This window comes from Lynx rufus, unplaced genomic scaffold (assembly GCF_022079265.1).
Source record: "Lynx rufus isolate CCGP_SWC_20201006 ecotype Redwood Valley unplaced genomic scaffold, mLynRuf1.p SCAF_1, whole genome shotgun sequence".
Lineage (NCBI taxonomy): Eukaryota > Metazoa > Chordata > Mammalia > Carnivora > Felidae > Lynx > Lynx rufus.
In genome coordinates this window covers 66,664,015-66,686,596 of record NW_025814823.1, presented here as the reverse complement: position 1 = coordinate 66,686,596, position 22,582 = coordinate 66,664,015, and the positions used below count along the sequence as shown (strand labels likewise).

Here is a 22,582-nt window from a genome sequence, read left to right as displayed (position 1 = left end):
TTTCGAAAACGTTTTCTCCTGGAGTTCGTGTTTTGGGTTCAAAGTCTAAACTCTCCTCTGTGAAGCTATTTCCCCTCAAAGGCAAGAGTTGGTGGAGCGGAGGAGGCAAATTCCTTTTGATTCCAGAAGAAAACATTCTAAATCTGGCCATGGAAGCCCTCTCTGACCTTTTTCTTCAAATTAGAGGAATTAACTGAACATGTGCTAAAGCACATGACGCTTCTCTGTGCAGAATTAGAGTGTGTGGAGAGAGTGCGTTTCATTAAACTCGCATGTGTTACTCTTTAGACTTTCGGATCATCATCATTCATGGTGCCCATAATATGGTGTACTCCAGCTGGGATTGAGTCAGTGAATGCCGCAGACATCAGTACATTCCAGGGGGTTCTGCTTAGTGCAGTTCTGAAACATTGGCTGTACCTATCACCCCCACTTTTGGGGTCCCTGGTTAGGGTCAGGGCACATGAAGACATCAAGTTCACTTTGCATAGTCAGATTCCCACGGGAATTGCCTGTCTTTGGGTTTATCACTGGTTCCCTATTGCTGGATTTTGCGTCATTAGTTTGGGGAATATTAAACTGCGTTCTGAATTGAAACACTTAAAAAGGATGATGTAGCCATCATCCGTGACAACCATTCTTTCCTCAGTGTGAGTCCTTTAAAATCTTGCTCTCGGGTAAGCATTTGTCTTTCTTTATCGATAGATAAGGAGGCTCTTCTGGCTATAAACCTGTGTAGTTTTCCTGTCATCACTCTGAGGAATTTTTGCTTTATGAAAGAGTAGTCTCTCTGGAGGGACAGAAGACTATAATTTCTGGTTGGATCTAGGAATTAAATTTATATTTGTGTCTGTTCAGCTTTCTGAAGTTATGATAGGCACTTTGAAAAAGAACTAAAGTTAGCTAAAGTTTCTACATAACCACTAAAAGCTGTTATGAAAGACGAAGAAGCATAGAACAGGCAGTAAGGAGGTCATTAAATTGCCCACAGCTTTTCACTACAATTGGCAGTTCCAATGGCCAGCCAAATTGGTTTGGATGTATTTCTCTCTCTTCTAGTCTTGGTGACCATGCTTGTCAGCTAGTGGTTTTAACTGATCAATGGCTGAGGCAAAACCCAAAAGAACAGAAAGTTCTTCCCAGTTTCATAAACGCCTGAATTAGGACTAAGTGCAGTTGAAGTTACTTTACTATTAATTAATCCCTCCCTTATGAATGTGTGCATTTATAAGGAACAGGTTGATAAATGTCTTTTGAAAACGTATTTCATTGAGGGCTTCGTGGTCTATTCCTTTGGATACCTTTATTTCATCTTAATGAAATGTTGCTTAAAAATTAAATATATGTCAGGGCTCTCAAAGCTGAAAGTGACCTGAATTTCTCTCGATCTCTGTTGACAATCAAACTTCTGAGAGATGAATGAGAATTTATCCTAAAAGTGTTAGTTGCTTCCAAAATTGTTCTGTTGTTGCTGTTGTTGCTTTCAGAGGGATAAATGACAAAACCAAACAATTTTTTTCAATTAAAACAGCATGGACTTATTGGCTCTGTAGACCCATCCCAATGGGGTAAGGGTTTGACATTTGAAAAATTCTATTCCACGATCTTTAGCATGTTTCCCAATTGTTTTAGGACCAGGGCGCCCATACAAGGCCATAGACTTCTCACACCAAGGACCCGCCTTCGTTACCTGGCACCGGTACCATTTGCTGTGGTTGGAAAGGGATCTCCAGGTTGGTCAAAACTATGCATTGGGTACTTTTAATTTTGCATTTGGTCAAGACCCATAACAGTCTTTGCTTTCCATGCTTTCTTGTTGTATTTGATACTATGAGTTAAATAACTAGGCTTGCCCTTTGCTTTTAGCGCCTTATTGGCAACGAGTCCTTTGCTTTGCCCTACTGGAACTTTGCCACTGGAAAGAACGAGTGTGACGTGTGCACAGACCAGCTGTTTGGGGCAGCAAGACAAGATGATCCAACTCTAATTAGTCAGAACTCAAGATTCTCCAGCTGGGAAGTTATCTGTGATAGGTAATGGCATATATACCTGCAATGGAAATACAGAGACCACATTTTCTTGTGTCTGAGAGATGGAGAGGCACTTTATATTTCTATTTCTAATGTGTGTTGAGTTCTGTTTCCGTGTTGCTGAAAATTATTTTCCTGAAGGAGGTAGGATTTTTAAAAATTCTAAGCCCCTTAATAAAAAAAAATGCAGGTATGGAATTGAATGTGCTTGGTCATAATTTCTAGATCAAGTGTTTTCTTCTTTTTTTTTAATGTTTATTTATTTTGAGAGTGAGAGAAAGAGGGAGAGCACGAGCAGGAGAGAGGCCCAGAGGGAGAGATAGAACCCCAAGCAGGTTCCACACTGTCGGCGCAAAGCCAGATGCGAGGCTCAATCCCACGAACTGTGAGATCATGACCCAGGCCCAAATCAAGAGTCAGATGCTCAACCAACGGAGCCCCCACCGCAGGTGCCCCTAGATCAACTGTTTTAAAATTAGAAGTAGTTTCTGCATTCAGCCAAACATTCTTAAGCACTGATCATATTCCAAGCAGCGAAATAGTACTGGCAATACAAGGATGGATAAAAGAGCTTCCCATTTGACTATGGTTTTATGTTTACAAAGGCAGATTGTGTGTAAACAAATTACAATACAGCGTGAAAAGTATCATGATAGGTATACGTGGAAAGCCAAGAAGAGAGGCAGGGAAATCCTCTAAGATGCGGAGGCACAGACCTTAAGCAGATGTAGGGTGGGGTGGTGAGTGTGTCCTAGGCGGAGGGAACATTATGTATGAAGCTATAGAAGTCTCTGGAAGCAGTCTGGTATGGCTGGACCATCGGGTGATGGTGAGCTGAGAGGGACCAGGGATGGGGCAGGGGAGAATGATCTCTGAAATACTGAAGAACACATAAGCAGATGAGCAACCTGCCGCCCATGGGGAACCCTGTCCTCCATGATCCCTTAGATTGGTTTCTTTTCCCTGGCACACATCTCAGGAAAAATTCCCCACAAGGCTCTTCTGCCTTCCTTTATTCATCTGTTTCCTCCAAATCCTCCTGTTTTTAACCAGACTGCTCTAGCTCCCCCGCCCTGTGTCTTTCTCCTGCTCCATGGCATCGAGCTTCGTTGTCAACGCCCCCAGTGTGGGTGTGCACGTGTCTGCAGGGGTGCAGGTCAAGCTGGCAGGGATCCTGTCTCCTCCATTCTGAGCTTTTCCTGCAGTCCCCCTACAACATGCAGGGATGTAAGAAGTGCTTTTTGACATGATGCCATAATCCCATAAAGCCCCATTTCTCATAGCTCCTTGGGGAATTAATAGGTGGTCCAATCAAACACATTTAAGGAATGCTGAGTTACAAAGGTTTTACATTTTAGAACATCTCCGAGACTTTCCTATGGAAGTGTACTCTTAGAAGGAGCCTAAACTCACCCAACTCTGACACACTTACTTCACAGACTGTGTCACTGGCACACACTTGGGAAATGCTGCCTTGGAAGCCTTTCTGCCTTGTTTTTTGGTACTGGCCTCTTTCATCCTCACGTGTGCGCTGATTCTATTCTCACAGACCCAGGACTATCCCCTTACCCATTAAAACCCACACAGAAACATCTTTGATATTTTATCTCCTGCAGTGAAATAATGCTCTACTGGTGGAATTCTAGGCCACAACAAACTTGTAGAGTGTAATCTTTTATGGGTGTGGAACCTTCTCAGCCTCTGTGTTTACCACATAGCTATCCCTGCCATCTTGGAACACTTTCTCATGCAACTTTTTTCTTAATATCTCTCCTCTACCTAGTTTTGTCTGTTTTTACTCTGGTGCCCTTCATTTGCCTTCAGTTTGCCTAAAATGTTCTCCTAGCCTTATGTAGCCATTTCTGCCAACACTAGCTTAGCTGGGTATAAAACAGGTCACCCTGCTCTCTCTTCAGTTACTCATCATTCAAATGCACCTCCTAGGAGTCACCATCTTGCTTATAAACTTTCTTACTTTCCAACGGAATGGTACTTTATCTTCATATATATATGCATATTTTATGCATCTGGTTTTTTGAAACTCTTTAATCCATAATTACTTTTGGAGATAGTACTTTTACCACATATTTTTGACCCTTGTAAGGTAACTATAATAAGATTTTATTATGACTAAGTTTTTGCTTGGTTTGCTTGGCTCAAAGTTATGATAGTAGCCACAAATTAAAACATACTATTTTCACTCTCCTTACAACCCTTAGCCTAGATGATTATAACCGCCGGGTCACCCTGTGTAATGGAACCTCCGAAGGTCTGTTGAGAAGAAATCAAGTGGGAAGAAACAGTGAGAAATTGCCAACTTTAAAAGACGTGCAAGATTGTCTGTCTCTCAAGAAGTTTGACAATCCCCCTTTCTTCCAGAACTCTACCTTCAGCTTCAGGTTGGTGCTCTGAGCTCTGTTAGACTGGCAGTTTACAATATTTTAGATTTTCATGCCTGCGGTTGTAATGAACTGGAAGGAAATCCAGTGTTGGGAGTCATTTACAAAGCTAAGTAAGGGCTTGATGAGCAAGGATAACAAGGAGCCACTGTTAGGAAACTCATCATCCACCCACTCTAATGGGTAGTGTGGTTTTAATATCTTCTAACTTAGCTATTCAAAACCATCTTTTGTATTTCTAACTATGGCACATATATAAGCACTGTCTTCAGAACCAGGGTACTTCATTAAATATAGTATTTAAAAACATTTGCTCGTGCTCTTTCTTTTTCTTTTCTTTTAAATTTATCAGCCATAGACCGTAACAGTGAGGTCTAAGATCTCCGAGGAGTATTACAGACTAAATTCAACTCAAATTATAGCACAGCAATGACATTACAATACTTGAAATTTAAAGGCCAACTAATAATTCTCTCCCTCTAAAAAGACTTTAAGAATTGTAAGAAATAAGTACGGATGTAAATAAGATTTTAAACAAAGATGAATGGGGCTCCAAAAAGGCACGGTGGATAGATTCATGGTCTTCCAAACCAGGGTCTCTCTAACTGTGTGTAAATTATACAACCGATGTGTTATTTGGGTCTGGACAGGAATAAACTGAATGTAAACGCAGAGGCTGTGCTAAGTGCAGCAGAGCTCAGAGTCTGCGTTGGCATTAGACACAGACCTCAAGTAGTGTCCAAGGTCATGTAAAGGCTGACACCTAAGACGGTTTGAGAAGGAGTATGCATTCATTTTTTTCCTGTAGTAAACATGCTGTTGAAATGGAGTGTAACCTTTATAGATTTGAGTTAAAGGAGTGGTTATCAAGGTGTGGTGCCTAGACCACCATAATGGGCATCATTTGGGAGCTGGTTGGAAAGACAGATTGTGAAACCCAGTCCACACCAACTGAACCAGAAACTCTGAAAGTGGGGCACGAAATATGTGTTTTTCTTCAGTGATTCCCATGTACGCTTAAATCTGAGGATCCTTGAGTTAGGATGAAGACAATTTGAATTTCCTACAAAATGGGGAGGGGAAAAAGACAAGGGTAAGAAAAATTTGGAGATATGTTTCGAAGACTGAATATAACTGATCACAGACCATGAATCTACCCATCATGCCTTTTTGAAGCCCTATTCATCTTTGTTTAAAATATTATTTACATCCATACTTATTTCTCACTCTCAAGCCAGAGGTCTGTTTAGTTGAGAAATGGGAATATAAGATTTTATATTAATTCAAAAAATATTTCTGATCACTGGCCATGTGCTGGGCATGGTATTGATCCCTGGCAATAAAAATCACAAGAAAACACAGTCTGTGTCTTCTAAGAGTCCATAGCTTGGCATGGGAGACAGATATGAAGGTAAAAATTGGTCATACAGTACACATAAAAGAGGTGTAATCCCACTGAGCAGTGCAGTAGTAGCAGTGATCAAGAGTTCCCTCCCCTTATTAAGATCATTATTAAAGGTTGGGACTAAGTTGCAGTTAATGAGCTGTGACAGAGCTTCCCCTTTCCCTGCCCCATCTCAAGTTAGAAGACTATTATTTAGGTTGGAAACGATAAAAAGAGACCTTTATCAATCGTGACTCTCGTTGCTGACATATTGATTTCTCTCAGGAATGCCCTGGAAGGGTTTGATAAAGCAAACGGGATCCTGGACTCTCAAATGATGAGCCTGCATAACTTGGTTCATTCCTTCTTGAACGGGACAAGCGCTTTGCCACACTCTGCTGCCAATGATCCCATTTTTGTGGTATGTTCAAAGGCTCAGAATAGATGGAGAATTTTCTAGATAATACGTTGGATGTATTTGCTTCTCAGAAAGATTAAGGTTTTGTGTGTGTGTGTGTGTGTGTGTGTGTGTGTTTTCTCTGTGTGAACATTGGGATGTATTCATATGTGAATTCATTTTACTCTACACCACACAGGTGGTTATATGGCATTTAAAGTCCCCTCTTTAGAAACCCATGCTTTAGAGATGATTAGCTTTGGAATGACCCCAGACAGGAGTTTATAGTCCAGAGGTGGATTCATAAGTTAGCATAATGATATTATCAATCATATCACAATTTAGCATAATTTATATAATAAATTAGTAAAATGGAAATAGTTTTTCAATGATCAGATGAGTGGTGTTGAAGATGAACGGTGGGACCACCATGACCCTTGCATGGAACCCAACCACTTGGCAACTTCGGAGCAGCACACAAGTCCACGGCCCTGTTTGGCATTTGGTCCTGGGCCCCCTGATTTTGCAAAGCATTCTGCCTATAAATGAGCTGCTCCTTTTTTTTTTTAAAACTATTCTTTTTTTTTAATGTTTATTTTATTATTTTTGAGACAGAGAGAGACAGAGCATGAACGGGGGAGGGGCAGAGAGAGAGGGAGACACAGAATCAGAAGCAGGCTCCAGGCTCTGAGCCATCAGCCCAGAGCTGACGCGGGGCTCGAACTCACGGACCGCAAGATCGTGACCTGAGCTGAAGTCGGACGCTTAACCCACTGAGCCACCCAGGCGCCCCTCCCAACAATTTTTAGTAATTGAGAGAGCAGTGGCAGTCGCTCGTATTAGCCAGGAAAGGGCTAAAGTTCATGTTAGGTATTTTGCGGTTTGGACACTGTTCACTTTTGTCTGCACTCCGACGCTGGTGCAGAATTGCCTTGGTTTTGTCCTGATCCATCACGGAGGGTCACAGGGTGACTTTGTCTGATGTTGATGTCCCATGATTGTTCTACCTTCGGCAGAACACCTGGGCCTCCCTGATAGTACCAGGTCAGCTCCAGGTTGTCCAGAGGCTGCTTTTCCGCCCCTCAAGTACAGCTTGCCAGCGTTGGTGTAGAAGCTTTAGACATCTTAAACATTTGTATCTCAGCTGCTGAACCCCTAAAGCAGTGTCTCTGCTTTACAGATACTTAACTGACCATCTACTATTTTAACCCCGTCTTCAAAGTTGTGTGTCCTGGAGAGAGAGTTTCTAAGCAATTAGAAGAAGAAATTTCACCACCGTTCCTTTTTCATTTTGTCAGTGCTTTGAATTTAAACTCTTATCTAGTATAGATTGTATGTTGTAGCAATAACTTTATGTTATTTTTTTCCTAGAGTTTTTCTCACCTTAGTATTAATCTTAACAATGGGTCTTAGTCAGCTCAGGTTGCTGAGTTCTGGAGGCTGAAAGTTCAAGTTCAAGGTGCTGAATGATTTGGTTCCTGGTGAAAGCTCTCTTCCTGGCTTATAGACCACTGCCTTTTGGTGATGTGTACTTAAGTGGAAAGAGAGGCAGTGAGCTCTCTAGTGTTTCTTCTTATAGGAACACCAGTCCCATCCTCTCAGGGCCCCACACATATGACCTTATTTAACGCTAATTACCTGTTTATCGGTCCCATCTCTGAATACAGTCACATTGGGGGTTAGAGCTTCAACGTATGAATTTGAGGGGGCCGTAATTCAGTCCATATCACAGTGTATCCTGAAACCATCAGTTGATAGCAGTTTGTTTTTCTGGACTCCTGGAAGGCCACATGGCATAGTCAAAAGAACAATGGATTGTAAGTCAAGTAAGTTGTCTTTAGTCCTGAATTGTGCAACCTTGGGAGTCTTACTGAATTATATGGAGCACTCTGCAAAGTGCAGGTCACGGGGCTCGATCCGGTGTCGGAGGAGGGTGTGCTCATTAATGCAACACTTAATAGATTAGAATAATATGAAGCTGCTTTAGAAACTGCCAAGTACAACACAACAGTTATCGTAAAATAACAATGTGTTTCATGGTTGTTGCTGGGAAAGAATTAGAGAACTATATGTTGGCTTTGAATTGCTAAACCTTAATTAAGGTTTTTTATCTTGTTCTCCATAGCAGACAGTTGTGCCCTAAGGCAATTTTACTGACAAGCACAAAGTCAGAGTTATTTCAGAGGTGATTTATTATTTTTACTCCACCCAAGGTACAAAAAAAAAGGAGATATGAAGGAGGGTAAAGGTATAGCTCACAATGCTCTAAGCTTGCATGATGGTGTGAGGGTCTAGATAGCTTTCTGGGCTCCCGGATGGATGAACTCCTGGCAAGGGTGAGTTATAGGAGATCTGGATACAGAGTAGTGGATGGAGCTGTTTCTTTTTCCCAAAAAGCGTTTCTGCCCTCATATTTGTGTGTAGGAAAACACGAAGGGGTCATCAGAAATGTGGACTCTTAGTCCCAACCTCCAGCAAGGTGGGGGCTTCTGTTTAAAGCCTCCACAGCTGTTTTCGCTCTTCTGTAGGATGCTTGCCTCATTCATGGGTTCTGACTTGATATTTCACATCATTTTTCTGGCTCTTGTCTCAGCCATCAGCCTATGCCAAGGAGTTCTTGTGTCTCCCTTCTCTGGTATATAACTTCACATCTCGTTACCGATACTGTATTTCTCTAAATAAGATTTTATAGAGCATACGTTTTCAACAATATAATGCATACACACTGTCCCTATTCATGAGGAAAAATGTGACACCACTCCTTACCCAGTACTCCAAAATGTTAGGGGGAGAACAGCAGAATCTTCTGACTGATTACGGATTATACACCCCCACACGACCTTTCTCTCCTAGTAAAGGAAATAAAGGCGATGCTGGTAATTTGCTTTTCAGCATCCTAAGTTTCAAGGATTGTTACCTCTTATCTCCTTCTTTGGAGGATGCCTAGTAAGCATGTAGGGCTTCACTCACTTTTCTGTGAATAGCCCTATCGATAGCACATGTTTTAGGGTTTGTAGGCCAAATGATCTCTGTTGTAACTACTTCACCCCTGCCACTGTAGCGTGAAAGCAGCCATAGACAGTACATGAATGAGTGAGTGTGGTGTTCTAATAAAACTTTATTTAAAAAACAGGTGGTGAACTTTGTTTGGCCTACAGGCTTTTAGTTTGCCAACTCCTGCTCTAAGGAATTAAATGTCCCTTCTCTGTAGGACTATCTCCTTAGTCTGTTTCATTCCTGCTCTAGCTGAGAGCTCACATTATGGCTTTATGGATGAGGAATTCTAATTCTGTGACTTACATGTGGCTCAAAGTTACTAGATGTTTAATCATCCTTATCTTCATTACTTTTACTACCTTTAATATTTAAAATTCTGTTTTTCTTTGGTATCTGTTGTCATGTGCATGTAAATAGACAGAAAGCCAAAGCCTCTCTTTGCAGGCACGGAAGAAATAATGTTTGGGCATGAGTTCCAGAACTCACAGTTTCTTTAGGCTACTTACCTAGGGTTTCATGTTAAAGCTAATTCAGCCTTAAATAATTTTTTCACATATTGAGATCCAGGTTAAAGCATTTCAATTAAAAGAGTGATAGCTTCTAGAATTTCAAATTCATGAGGCAATTTATGCAAATATATTGCATACCACACTTATTAAAATTATTTTCATGAAATCTCTTCAAGCAAGAGAGGTACAAAGTTGTATGTGATCACAATAATGAGTAAAAGATATAATGTTAAAATACAGGAAAAAACTCTGAACCAGTCTCTGAAGTTCTAATAATTCATAAGGTAATTGACGGAAATGCACACATTTATCATGGAAAATAAGATTAGGTCACGGAAATGCTAAGTAGTGCTGTCTTCAATACTGAATTTAGATATTATCTAAGCGGCGGGGTGGGGAGGGAGGAAATCCAATAGACCCTAAAGTTAAGTAGCTGAGTTACCTGCCAAGAAAGAAACTATGTCAGAGACTTAACATTTTCTTCCCAATTTCAAAGCTATTATTCGTAGGGCTGCATTTGGATGTTCTCCTTTTAGAAAGGTACATTTGGCAAGCACTAATACTTTCAATTTCAAGTGGCTGGGGGATTCATAGGTTGCACATACAATACTCACTGCACAGCTCATGTGTTTGTTACCTTATACACTGAAAATTCTACAGGGGATAAGATGTATAAGTATAAGTATAAGTATAAGTATAAGTATAAGTATAAGTAGTCTTATCATCATTTACTCACTTTCTTAACAGTGAGTAATGGTTGCGTAAGATAGCTCCATTAATTTAGGAATATAAAGCAAGAAAAGAGAAAATGAGTTTCCCCAAACAAAAATCTAATGGACTGCATGAAGTTAATTCCCTTACTAATGGGTCATTAATTAGGTCATCATGACCTAATTAATAGGTCATAACAAGTATAAAATGTTTCTAAGTTAGTATGCGTTTAGTTAAAAATTTAATTTAATTTATTTTTATTAAAAATGTTTAATGTTTATTTATTCTTTAAGAGAAACAGCAAGCAGGAGCAAGGGAGGGGGAGAGAGAGAGAAGGGGACAGATGAACCAAAGCAGGCTCTGTGCTGACAGCACAGAGCTGGATGCAGGGCTCGAACTCACCAACTGTGAGATCATGACCTGAGCCAAAGGCAGATGCCTAACTGCCCAACTGACTGAGCCACCTAGGTGCCCCTAGTTAAAAATTTTAAAAAGATGTATATAGGACATTTTGCTTCTCTCTTCCCAAGAGTGAAGCACTTAAAAATGGATCCATTTATCTTTCTTATGAAAGAAAAATCATAATTAGGCTAATACCTTGAGTATTTAAATTATTGTTGTTTTACGTCAACCTTAAATTTTTTAATAGCTTATGATCCCTAATGATTTATAGTTACAGAAATATTGGCAAAAAAGTTTTTACATGTCCATAATTCCATCTCAATTTTCTGCTTATTTCCTCTCATAGTCTATGTTTGCACAATTGCAGTTATAATGCACACATTTTAGGTTGTTACATAGTTTCCTAAATGTTTTCATTTAAAAATTTAAAAATAGATAATACTCATAAGAGGTTCAAATATAAAAGACATGAAATGAAATGAAGTCTCTCTAGGCTATCCATTATCACTTTTTCCTATTCTTCCAGATATATTTTATGAATATACAAATATGTTATCTGAATGGTAGCATACTATAAACATTCTGTGAATTCATTTTTTTGTGTTTTTTTCCTTTCCTTTTCTTTTTTTATACTTATTCTAAATTTTTCTGTATCCATTTATGAAGGGCATTCTCATTCCTTTTTTATGACTGTATTATATTCTACAGTGCAGATTTATCCTGAAATTTTTCACCAGCTTTTTATCGATGGGCATGTAGGTGGTTTCTAGTCTCTTGCTTTGCAAGCAATGCTACAGTGCATGAGCATGTAGGGTAAGTGAGAACAGAATTGCTAGGTCAATGATTAAATAAGTGTATTTGAGGGGGTGCTTGGGTGGCTCAGTCGGTTAAGCGTCCGACTTTGGCTCAGGTCATGATCTCACAGTTCACGGGTTCGAGCCCCACGTCAGTCTCTGTGCTGACTGCTCAGAGCCAGGAGTCTGCTTCAGATTCTGTGTCTGCCTCTCTCTCTGCCCCTGCCCCGCTCACACTCTGTCTCTCTCTGCCTCTCAAAAATAAATAAATGTAATAAAAAATTAAAAAAAAATAAGTGTATTTGAAAGGTCACTAGATATTGCCAAATGGCCCTCCTTAAGGTTGAATAATTTTCCCTCCAACCAGCTATGCAGCAGAGTGGCAATTCCCCAACTCTCTCTCATTAATCCAGTGTGCTATTCCACTTTTTCATCTTTGCTAATGGGATAGGTGAAAATGGTATTTCAGTGAGCTTTAATTTGCATAATGAAGTTCAGAATCTTTTCATGAATTTACGTTTCCTTTTGTGATCTATCTGTTCTTGTCGGATAATGACTTTTGGAAAGACAAAAAAGAACAACTAAAGGTTCATAAGAGAATTAGTGAAAGCGATCTGTTCTCTATGTAAGTCAGTAACAAAATACCACATCTTCTTCTGACATTTTAGTTGTCCCGTAAATCGAATTCTCTGTTCATACAAAAATGTAGTTTCTAGGTTTCACTAGGGTTTGGGAAGTCACTTTGATCATTGACACCACTCCCAGGGTCTAGAACAGTACCTGGCACTAAGTTGGTGCTCCGTGCGTTTTGTTAGGAGACTGTTTACATTGCTAAGCATCTGTTAATGTGCCAGTCTCTATAGTAGGCATCATGCAAACACAATCTCTAACTTCACAAAACTGTGTGTACTAGACTGCCTCATGTTAAATATGGGGAAAACGAAGGTCAGAGAGGCTAAAAAAATGTGTACAAGAGTGTATGAACCAGTAAGTGGCTGAACAGAGATCTTTAGATAAGTTTCCTACTCAAAAATTTCCCCATGTTCGAGGAAAAATGAGATAAAAACAGAGAAGGAGGCAGACCATAGAGATGCTTAAATATAGAGACCAAACTGAGGGTTGCTGGAGGGGTGTTGTGTGGGGGCAGGACTAAATTGGGGATGGGCATTGAGGAGGGCGCTTGTCAGGATGAGACTGGGCGTCATATGTCATGATGAATCACTAAATTCTCCTGAGACCATTATGACGTATTTGTTACCTATCTTGGATTTAAATAAAATTTAAAAAATGCTATAGAGGGGCGCCTGGGTGGCGCAGTCGGTTAAGCGTCCGACTTCAGCCAGGTCACGATCTCGCGGTCCGTGAGTTTGAGCCCCACGTCGGGCTCTGGGCTGATGGCTCAGAGCCTGGAGCCTGTTTCCGATTCTGTCTCCCTCTCTCTCTGCCCCTCCCCTGTTCATGCTCTGTCTCTCTGTCCCAAAAATAAATAAACGTTGAAAAAAAATTAAAAAAAAATGCTATAGAAAAGAAAAAAAATTTCCCCGTGTTGAGTCTTCTAGCTACAATCTGCTTTTTGTCAGTTTAGACAATCTTAATTTAATCCTTTCACAATAGCTTTTATTATAGCTGAGGAAATTTAGTCCTGTTAGATCATGTTAATAGGAATTAACACTAATTGGTGAAGGGCAAGTTTGAATAATTTTGCTTGGCTTTTGAAAAGAGAGGGCATTGGTTTTATCATGATTAAATGTTCTAGTTTTTAAAATGCTACACTTATTTATACAATACATGTATTTTTAAACGTCTCAGATAAAGTCACTAATTCTTAAGTAGTGTAACATCTTGGTGAGTTTTATGAGAGCCGAGGTATTGGTGGCTGGCCATCCGCTTGAGCTGGGCCTCCCAGGGTGGCAGGATTTCTATTCGCTCAGTCTGGGAGATAGTTTGGCTTTGGAACTTGGCAGGAGCTAAAAGGTACCTGAAGAAATTCCTTTCAACTCTATACTTTATATGGATAAACCCATGCTCTATTGAGAGCTCAACCTATACTGAGAAATGAACTATATACACTTCATTATGGATGAAATTAAGTAGCATAATGGCAAACCACATTTCTATGTAAATCTAAGGTGGTTAGACCATTGATGTGGGTTCCTTTCTCCTAGTGCTTTCGTGATCCCTTAGACACGCATGCCCTGGGAGTACCTCAGTTCTTATCTAGAATCTCTTCTAACATCCCTGTGGTTCCCTCTTTCCCACCTGCTTATGACATACAATGACTTCTTTTAAAGCTGTCGTCCTAATAGCAGAACCTCTGGTAGTCCTCTGTTTGCATGTGTTCCAAGTTTAATCCTTGAAATATAAGCTTTCTTCCTCAAGGGCTCAACTGATATTTCTTTTTTCTTTAATTGAGATATAACTGACAGGTAGAATTAAGTTAGTTTCAGGTGTTCAACCTAATGATTTAATATTTGTATATATCACAAGACAGTCACCTCAGTAAGTCTAGTTACATCTGTCACTATACATATTGATATTTCTTTTTAAATACATGCTTTTAAATGAATTATGCTATATATATTCTAAGTATGCTTATGTATACTGTGCATACAATGCTATAATGCAAGTATATGTGGACTATCTACGGGACTCCTTCAAAATGCCCGAAGATGTCTTCCATTCTGTCTGCTCAGGATGCAGTGAGAGAGTGGCTAGGGAAGGATAGGGAGAAGAAGTATGAGCAAAATGGAAAACACACAACATCCTGGCTGAGCACTGCCTGCAAGACTGTTAGTGCTGAAATGTCCTTTTTTCTTATGACTGTTTCTTGTCTCACTAAATGTGCTGCGTATGGCATATCCGCCTCCTTGTGGCACAGCGTAGTCTCAGTGGAAGCTGGGTGTTGTTGAACTATTTCATGCCTGTTACATATGGTTTCTTTAGGGAAGTGTGAAACCAACATTCTGATCGCATATTGCTTCAGATTCTTGCTAGAACAAGGCAAGAATACATACATATTATCATAAAGTTGTAAGCGGGATGAGATCTCATTTTTTTAGGAATTGCAATCAGGAATTCTCTTATTTAGAAATTCCGACCTAACTTTTATTTTTTCTTAAATGTTTATTTTTGAGAGAGACCTCAAGTGAAGGTTAGGTTTGATAATAACTTTATCCTTCAGTGATCCCGAAGAAGAGAAGCTTTCCCTGTATTTTATCCCAGTTTCTTTATGTCTATAAGCACAACAGCCGTTGATTGATTGCTTTCTTCTGCAAGGGTTGCATTTAAAAATTTTTACCTTGAAAGCCCACAGAATCACATTTTCTTCAATACTGCCTCCAACGTGAAACTTTTTTCTTCCTGTACCTTCCTTAGTTTGTTGGAGCAAGAGAGACTAGGTTTGTGTACCAAAATTTGTAACCGCATTTCTGAAACACTCAATTAATTTTATCATTATTTTTTTATTTTTAGAGAGAGAGAGAGAGAGAGAGAGAGAGTGCAAGTAGGGGGGAGGGGCACAGGGAGAGAGAGAATCTTAAGCAGGCTCCACACTCAGTGAGGAGCCCAACACAGGGCTTGATCCCATGACCCTCGGATCATGACCTGAGCTGAAATCAAGGGTCAGACAGTCAGCCAACTGAGCTGCTGAGGCACCCCTGAAGCGCTCCATTTTTAATTCGGAAATAATAGCTATGTATCTCCGTAGCAGACATAAGGCAACATCGGTGTACTGTTAGTTTACTTTTGCTTTTATTTGTTACCCTCAAATTACACTTGGCCCTTAAAGAGAGATTAACCGAGCTCGCTTTTAATTCGTGTCAAAGATACTATTAGCTTCTCAAGAGCAATTGAAGGCATCTTGTTCAAGAACAATGTTCACAATTCTAACAAAAATACCTATTCTACAGCTTGCATGGCTTCTTATTGTGGGGGATATGTTATTGCTTGTGGTATTGTGTTTATCGCATTCTTTGCATCTCGTTAGCACACACTCGCCTGTTTTTACTACATTCTATAAATTGGCTACTCTGTGTATAGCTCCTACTAGAGCATTTATTGTATAATGTTTTTATAGCCCTGCTGAGACCTATAATCTCTCCTTATTACTTTTCTCCTGTTCTTTTATCTCCCCAAATTATGAATTGCTGCAGAGTCTTGTCTCCTCCTTAATTATTTACACTTTGCACTGGGTGAATTCTGGTGCTTTCCAAGAGTTATTTGCCTCTTGCAGTACTGAATCTGGATCTTTCCATGTCTTGAGAATCTCTTCTCTCTTTCCCTAATCACAGTTTGATCTCTGACTTGAACTCAGACAGTATCTAAAAGCTCGAGATATTGTGTGGCTTTCTTTGCAAAATGCACTCTGGTACACCCCTAGATACTTTTTCTATGTATCACGTAGGGTTTGGTTCAGCTGCTTAGAACAGAAAACCTGCTATAGAAGTCCAAGCAAAAAAGAGGTTTATTTTTCTCTTTATGTAAAAGAGCCCCAGTGGCGGGCAGTCCAGGGCTGGTGTAGTATCTCCACAGTCATCATGGACCCTTCTGTCTTTCTGCTCTACCTTCCTTGGTGAGTGACCTCTTTTCCTAACTTTGTTAGTTGGCTGTTAAGATGCCTGCGGCAACTTCAACCATCACATCCATGTTCCATGAAGCAGCAAAGGCAAATGGAAAGGGAAAGGGGGACACTCTTAAGCTGAGACCATGACCTTTAAAGAGCTTTCCTAGAAGTCAGATCCAGAGACACCTAGTTCAATCTCAGGGATAATTTGATACATTGCTTCACTCAAAATACAAAGCAAGTTACAACAGAAGAAGAGGAGAATGGATGTTTGGTAAGCAACCAGGAGTGCTTGCTGTCCTTAGGCATTCCACCCCTACTGCGTGGGCTCCATACTTGCAGTGAAAGCTGTGTTTAAGCCTGGCAGGCTCCCCAGGTTACAGCTAGAGGAGGAAGCACATCTTCTCTCCCTGGGAACCTTCTAACCTTATCCGGAGTTCCCAGGACATGAGGAACCTTTTCAGGGACCTACACCAAAGCTAACACATAATCCTTTTTCCAGGGCTGATGCCCCTTCTCAAAGATGACTTTTTCTAAACTCTACTTGTAGGAAACATTGATCATTTGCAATATCACGTGTCTTCCAAAGCTGTTGCTTTAAACTTTACACCTTTATTTCTTTGAAACTTCAATTTTGCTACTCAAAGCTGAGACTTCAGAATTCACAAAAATCTTTTATCTCTGCAAAAGCCCGGCCTGGGTCTTAACATTTGATGTTTTTGTTTTAAGATGATTGTCTTTGCCATGAACTGTAAAAAATCCATTCAGGGGAAAAAACTATCCCTTGAGTAAATGCCTTGATTCCTTTAACTACCCTCTGTGTATCCATGTGAGACAATACAGGCAGAAAGTTCTCGCTGTTGCCTGATAGGGACAACTAACCACCAGGAGCCTTGGGTAAGATTTGAAAATGTTATTGACTAAATTAACAACAGTAACATAAGCCAGGAGGACAATGCAGTTAAAGGTGCTAAGTGCAAAGAGCTATGAATTCAGACTGGGAGCCATGAGGGAAGATACTCGAGGGCAGGAACCATTGCATTGGTCCTTGATGAACCGATGTCAGAAAACAGATGAAACAGCATTGCAAGCTGAGGAAACAGCACCAGCTAGAAAGGGGCCTGTTTAGTTGAATTGTACAAAAGATAAAACGACTTTTCCCGGCACAGTCTTTAGGCAACAACTTCTTATTAAACATCACCTCTGTCCAGGTTGCATGCTAAGGTCATGCTTCAAAGGTAGAAAGACCTGATCTCTGACTTTTAGGAATTAAGGGTCTTATTGAGGAAAATAGATAAATAAGTAACAAGTTATAGTAAAATTTGACTAGTGTTCTAATTGGAGTACAAGGAATAATGGTGGTTGGGTGAATGAATTCATTTAATAAGCATTTATTGGAATAAGTACCTCCCTGCGCCCATGTGACAGGTTCTCGGATGACAGTCACTTGGGACCCAGGGGAAAAGAAGGGGACAGTGTCCATAAGTCCTTGAACTTACAGTCTGAGAATAAAAAGAGGAACCCAGCATAAAGGTTCAGCTGAACTCTCACATTTATGTCCTGTTGCAAAATTGGGGCTATAAATGTGGAAACTTTGCTACTAAATATTTTAAAACATGAAATAATTGCTGTATTTGAAAAGGACTTTAATAGCTTCCTTGAGGAAATAAAAATGAGCACTGTGCACATCACAACATTTTTTAGATTCTCTTTTGCTAGCATAACACCCAAAATCCAAATGAGAGGGTTACAAAATGAGTATATAGAAGATTGGACCTGGTGAGAATAATTTGAAAACCTATTTTGAAGATTTCCTTCCCCCCTTCCTTCCTCTCCTTCCTCCACCTCTCTCCCTCTCTCCCTTCTCTCTCTCTCTTTCTTCCTTCCTTTTCTTTCTTTCTTTCCTTCCTTCCTTCCTTCCTTCCTTCCTTCCTGTCTGTGTTGCAACATTGTTAAACACAGCCTCTCTCTCTTCTGTTAAAACCAAAGCTTCTGAATATTGAGTAGGATATCTATCTTGTCATACTTGCCTTTATTCTCAACTTAATAATTAACACTTATTTACTGAAGGCATCAGATGTTCCCAAATGAGTGTTAAATCTGCAAATGAACTTTCGTTTGTTCACTGACAAAGAGGTTTATGATCCTGTTTGGAGAGATGCCATGCAGCCTGGAAAACTGAATTAAAAATATCAGTGGTTATGTCACTAAGATAAAGTTGGGTATAAAGAAGTTCCTCATGTCAAGAAGAACACCATTCCATTTTAAAGAAAGCTCCAATCTGATTGGCCTGATTGGAACAGACAGGTCAATGTCAAATGCCATGTGTCCAACTGTCTTGTAGGTACTTCATTCCTTTACTGATGCCATTTTTGATGAGTGGATGAAAAGATCCAATCCTCCTGTGGATGCCTGGCCTCAGGAACTGGCGCCCATTGGCCACAATCGGATGTACAACATGGTTCCTTTCTTCCCTCCCGTGACTAATGTGGAATTCTTTTTAACTGCAGACCAACTTGGCTACAGCTATGCCATCGATCTACCAGGTAATGAATGCAACTTCTAAGTGGGTAATTCATGCATCTTCTAAAGAACTTTTCTTTCTTTTTCAAAATATAAACCAAGACCTTACACTGATGTACTCAGGTTTGGTTAAGTCAGTTGGCAATTTTCTACAATATATATATATATATATTTAGCAAAATGTGCCTTGGAATGACCAATTAACCATCAGAAAAGGGACTGGTTGGATGACTGAATTAATAAATAATAATATGTAATAAATAAGTAATCCGAATCAATAAAATACCAGCCATGGTTTGAAAGGTCTACCCAATAAAATCAAAATGCACTAGGCCCATGTGGACAGGGATTAGCAGGACTTAGCCGTCACTTAAAGAAGGGCTGCGTGCAGGGTTAGGCAAGTGCAGTACTTGCCCTGAGCACAGAGTTCAAGGGGAGACCGAAAAAAATTCAGGAATTGAGATAAATAATAATGCAATGCAATATTTTTCAGAAATCAAAGTTAATGCAAAAAAGATGAATACACTATCAAAATTTTATTAAAGGCAGGATTGTGTTGTTTGTTCATCCACTCCTGCATTATCTTGTGACAACACCAATTGCTTCCAGTTAGCCCATATCACCCGTGCTGGGTGGGTTTATGAGATTGATGTTGGCCTGCCAACGCATTGGACTACATGGGGCTTCACCTGTGTTCTTCATCACCGTTCTTTAAGTCATGTTTTTAAGCTTCAGATTTTTTATTAGCTTTTCCCACTTGTCAGAATACGGGAGGATATTTTGATAAGTGTCTATACACAGGCACCTATTTTTCTATTTGCTGAGACCCCAGTATGGCGCCACGTGCCATTTAAACCATCTTAGGACAGGCTGAGAGAGAAAAGGTAAAACAATAAAAAAATATCTTACTTTGTCAAGAATCCCCCAAAACACACAGCCCATCTGCTGGTGAGTTTTCCCTGTTTGTGTCTATTTCTCTTCCCTAAATCTCAGCCTATGATGTAATCACAATGACTTCTGAGCTCACATCTCTCTCTGACTTCAGAGTCTTTCAGGCCCTGGAACCTGTCCCTTGTTTTTCCTTCTAGTCCTGCAACTTTGCCTACTTGTTCTCCTTACTTATTTGAAGTTTCCTTTCTTTGGACAGCTGAGATATCTTTTTGAAACTTCATTTTTTTCTCTGGAATTGAACATAGTAATAATCAAAAAGTTTGGGATGTGCATTTGCCCATTCTTCCATTTCCTCTGACATCAGCTAATTAACAGGTATAGATTGAGAGTCTAAATATGCCCAGAAGGCATTAACATTAGAAGACACAAATTATCGTTTCACTTAATGGTCTGACAAAGAAATTTACAATCCTCTCTGAGGAGACATAACTGTAACCTAAGGTCGGAGAAGGGAGTGGAAGATTTGGGAAAGGCTTCTTGAATCAGATTCAAAGATGTGGGGGATCTTCTGAAGGTGAGGTGGAAAGAAGGGAGCATTTTCGACTGAAGAAGGGCAGGGACAGAGCTGTGAAAGGTGCAGTCTGTATAAAGGACTGTGTGAAGACGCTTGGTCGGAGAAGAAGGCTTGGGGAGAAGATTACCCGCATTAAGTTCAGATCTGATTACTGGGGACCTTAAAAGCTAGGCAGAAACCACAATGAGATGCTACTTTCCACCCAATTAGGATGGCTATTACTGACAAAGCAGTAAATAACCAGTGTCACTTAGGCTGTGTGGAGTAATTGGAACCCTCCTGTACTGCTGGGGGGAATGTAATGTGGTATATAGCTTCTGCGGAAAACAATATGGCAGTTTCTCAAAAACTTAAGTATCAAATTACCATATGATCCAGCAAAGATTCGAAAGCAAATACTCCAACAGCTATTTGTAAACCTCTGTTCATAGCAGCATTACTCACAATTGACAAAAGAAAGAACTCAATGTCTACCCAGGGCTAGATGGATAAACAAATTGTAGCATATGCATGCGATGGAACACTACTCAGCCTTAAAAAGGAAGGAAATCCTGTCCTATGCTATGACATGAAGGAATCTTGAAGATCTTATGCTAAATGAAATAAGCCAGTCACAAAACAGCAAAAACTGTATGATTTCACCTATATGAGGTATCTAGAGTAGTCAAATGTATAGAGACAGGGGCTGGGGGCTGGGGGATTGGGGAGATATTATTTCAGTTTTGCAAGGTGAAAAATATCCTGTGGATAGATGGTGGTGAGGTCACACAACAGTGTGAATGCACTAACGCCACAGAACTGAGCATTTAAAAATAGTTGTGATGGTTAAATACATGTCATGTGTGTTTTACTACAATTTAAAAGAACGATCATTTTTTATTCATGAGCAAAGAAATGGCAGAATAAAATCTGTGTTTTAAGAATAAGGTTCTGGCAACAGATGTTGGATTGTAGCAGGAGGAGAAAAATTACCGACAATCTTCTTGGAGAAATTGCTTCAGGGTGAGTAGGGGCCATCTGTGGAATTGGAGGAAAATCCTAGAAGGAGGATTTTACATTTAGGCAAATGCAGGATGTAGAGTAAGAACCCGGGTCAGAGAAATCGAATTTAAGAATAGCTGGCCAATGAGGTGCCTGGGTGGCTCACTCAGTTAAGTGCCAGACTTCAACTCGGTCATGATCTCACCTTTCACAAGTTCGAGCCCTGTGTCGGGCTCTGTGCTGATGGCTCAGAGCCTGGAGCCAGCTTCAGATTCTGTGTCTCCCTCTCTCTGCCCCTCCCTCCCTGTCTCTCAAAAATAAATATAAGCAATAAAAAATAAAAAATAAAAAAAGAATAGCTGACCAAGGAGAAGGGGATTTTTAAAGAAATGACAAACTGGCATAAGTATATTAAAATGAAATCCATTAATTTTGTGGAGAGTGCTTATAAAATAGATTTAAGTCAAGTATTAGATTTATCATGTGGAAGATTCAGATTACATTCACAACTATTTAAATGGGCGCAAACTTCATCTGCTTCTGCTATTGAATGTCTCCTGTTATAATAGCCAATCTGACCTGTCTCACACATTTATCATCCTATTAACAGGTAGAGAAGTAACTGAAATTCTCCATTTGAGGGCTGTATATTTTGCAGTTCCCCAGATACTATTTTAGCGTACACTTTAACAAATGAGATTCTAACTCACGAAAGTAGTTATATACTTCCTTGGAGGGTTTATTCTGTATAAATGTTTGTCGTAAGAAATTTAAAAATGCAATCAGCTGTATGTAGATAATCGAATGCCATTTCCTCAAGAAAGACAATTCTGGATATGACAAAGTGTTGGTGGGGAAGGGAAAGATAAATTTTATCCTGGCCGGTAGAGTTTTGCTTTATCAACAAAAATGCACGTGAAAAACAAATTGGTGTATTCTTTTCTTCTCTAAGAGTATTCAGCTGATGAAAATCCCCATTGTCGACCCTTCTTTTCTGCTTTTATTGCAGTTGAAGAAACTCCAGGTTGGTCCACAACCCTCTTGGTGGTTATGGGAATGTTGGTGGCTCTGGTTGGCCTTTTTGTGCTGCTGTTTTTCCTTCAGTATAGAAGACTTCGAAAAGGCTACACACCCCTAGTGGAGACACATTTAAGCAACAAGAAGTACACGGAAGAAGCCTAGAGAGCTCACACCTTTCCCTAGAGAAGCGGCCGTAGGACCCTGCTGATGTACAAACGAATCCTCGCTGTCCCTCCTTTAGTTGAAGATGTTTGACACGGTTCTTCCTATTGTAGTGATTATCCCAACACAGAAGACGCTTAGCTGTAGTTGCTGGTTTACTTGTTTAACAGACTCAAACTGGAATGTTTGAGGCTATTTCTCTCACCAAACTAAGGTAGAGCTAACAATTTATGGTATCTGATAATAA

General features: G+C 40.0%; 1 protein-coding gene across 1 annotated transcript in view; it reads left to right on the top strand.

The window, feature by feature from the left end:
* DCT (dopachrome tautomerase) overlaps positions 1–22,335 on the top strand; it is a 32,244-nt gene extending 9,909 nt beyond the window's left edge. Inside the window, exons 3-8 of the mRNA XM_047083564.1 lie at positions 1,633–1,733; positions 1,867–2,033; positions 4,250–4,429; positions 6,099–6,234; positions 18,529–18,730; positions 22,163–22,335. Coding sequence (XP_046939520.1) covers positions 1,633–1,733; positions 1,867–2,033; positions 4,250–4,429; positions 6,099–6,234; positions 18,529–18,730; positions 22,163–22,335 — 959 coding nt within the window. The remainder of the gene's footprint in view (positions 1–1,632; positions 1,734–1,866; positions 2,034–4,249; positions 4,430–6,098; positions 6,235–18,528; positions 18,731–22,162) is intronic.
* The last annotated feature ends 247 nt before the right edge of the window (positions 22,336–22,582 follow it).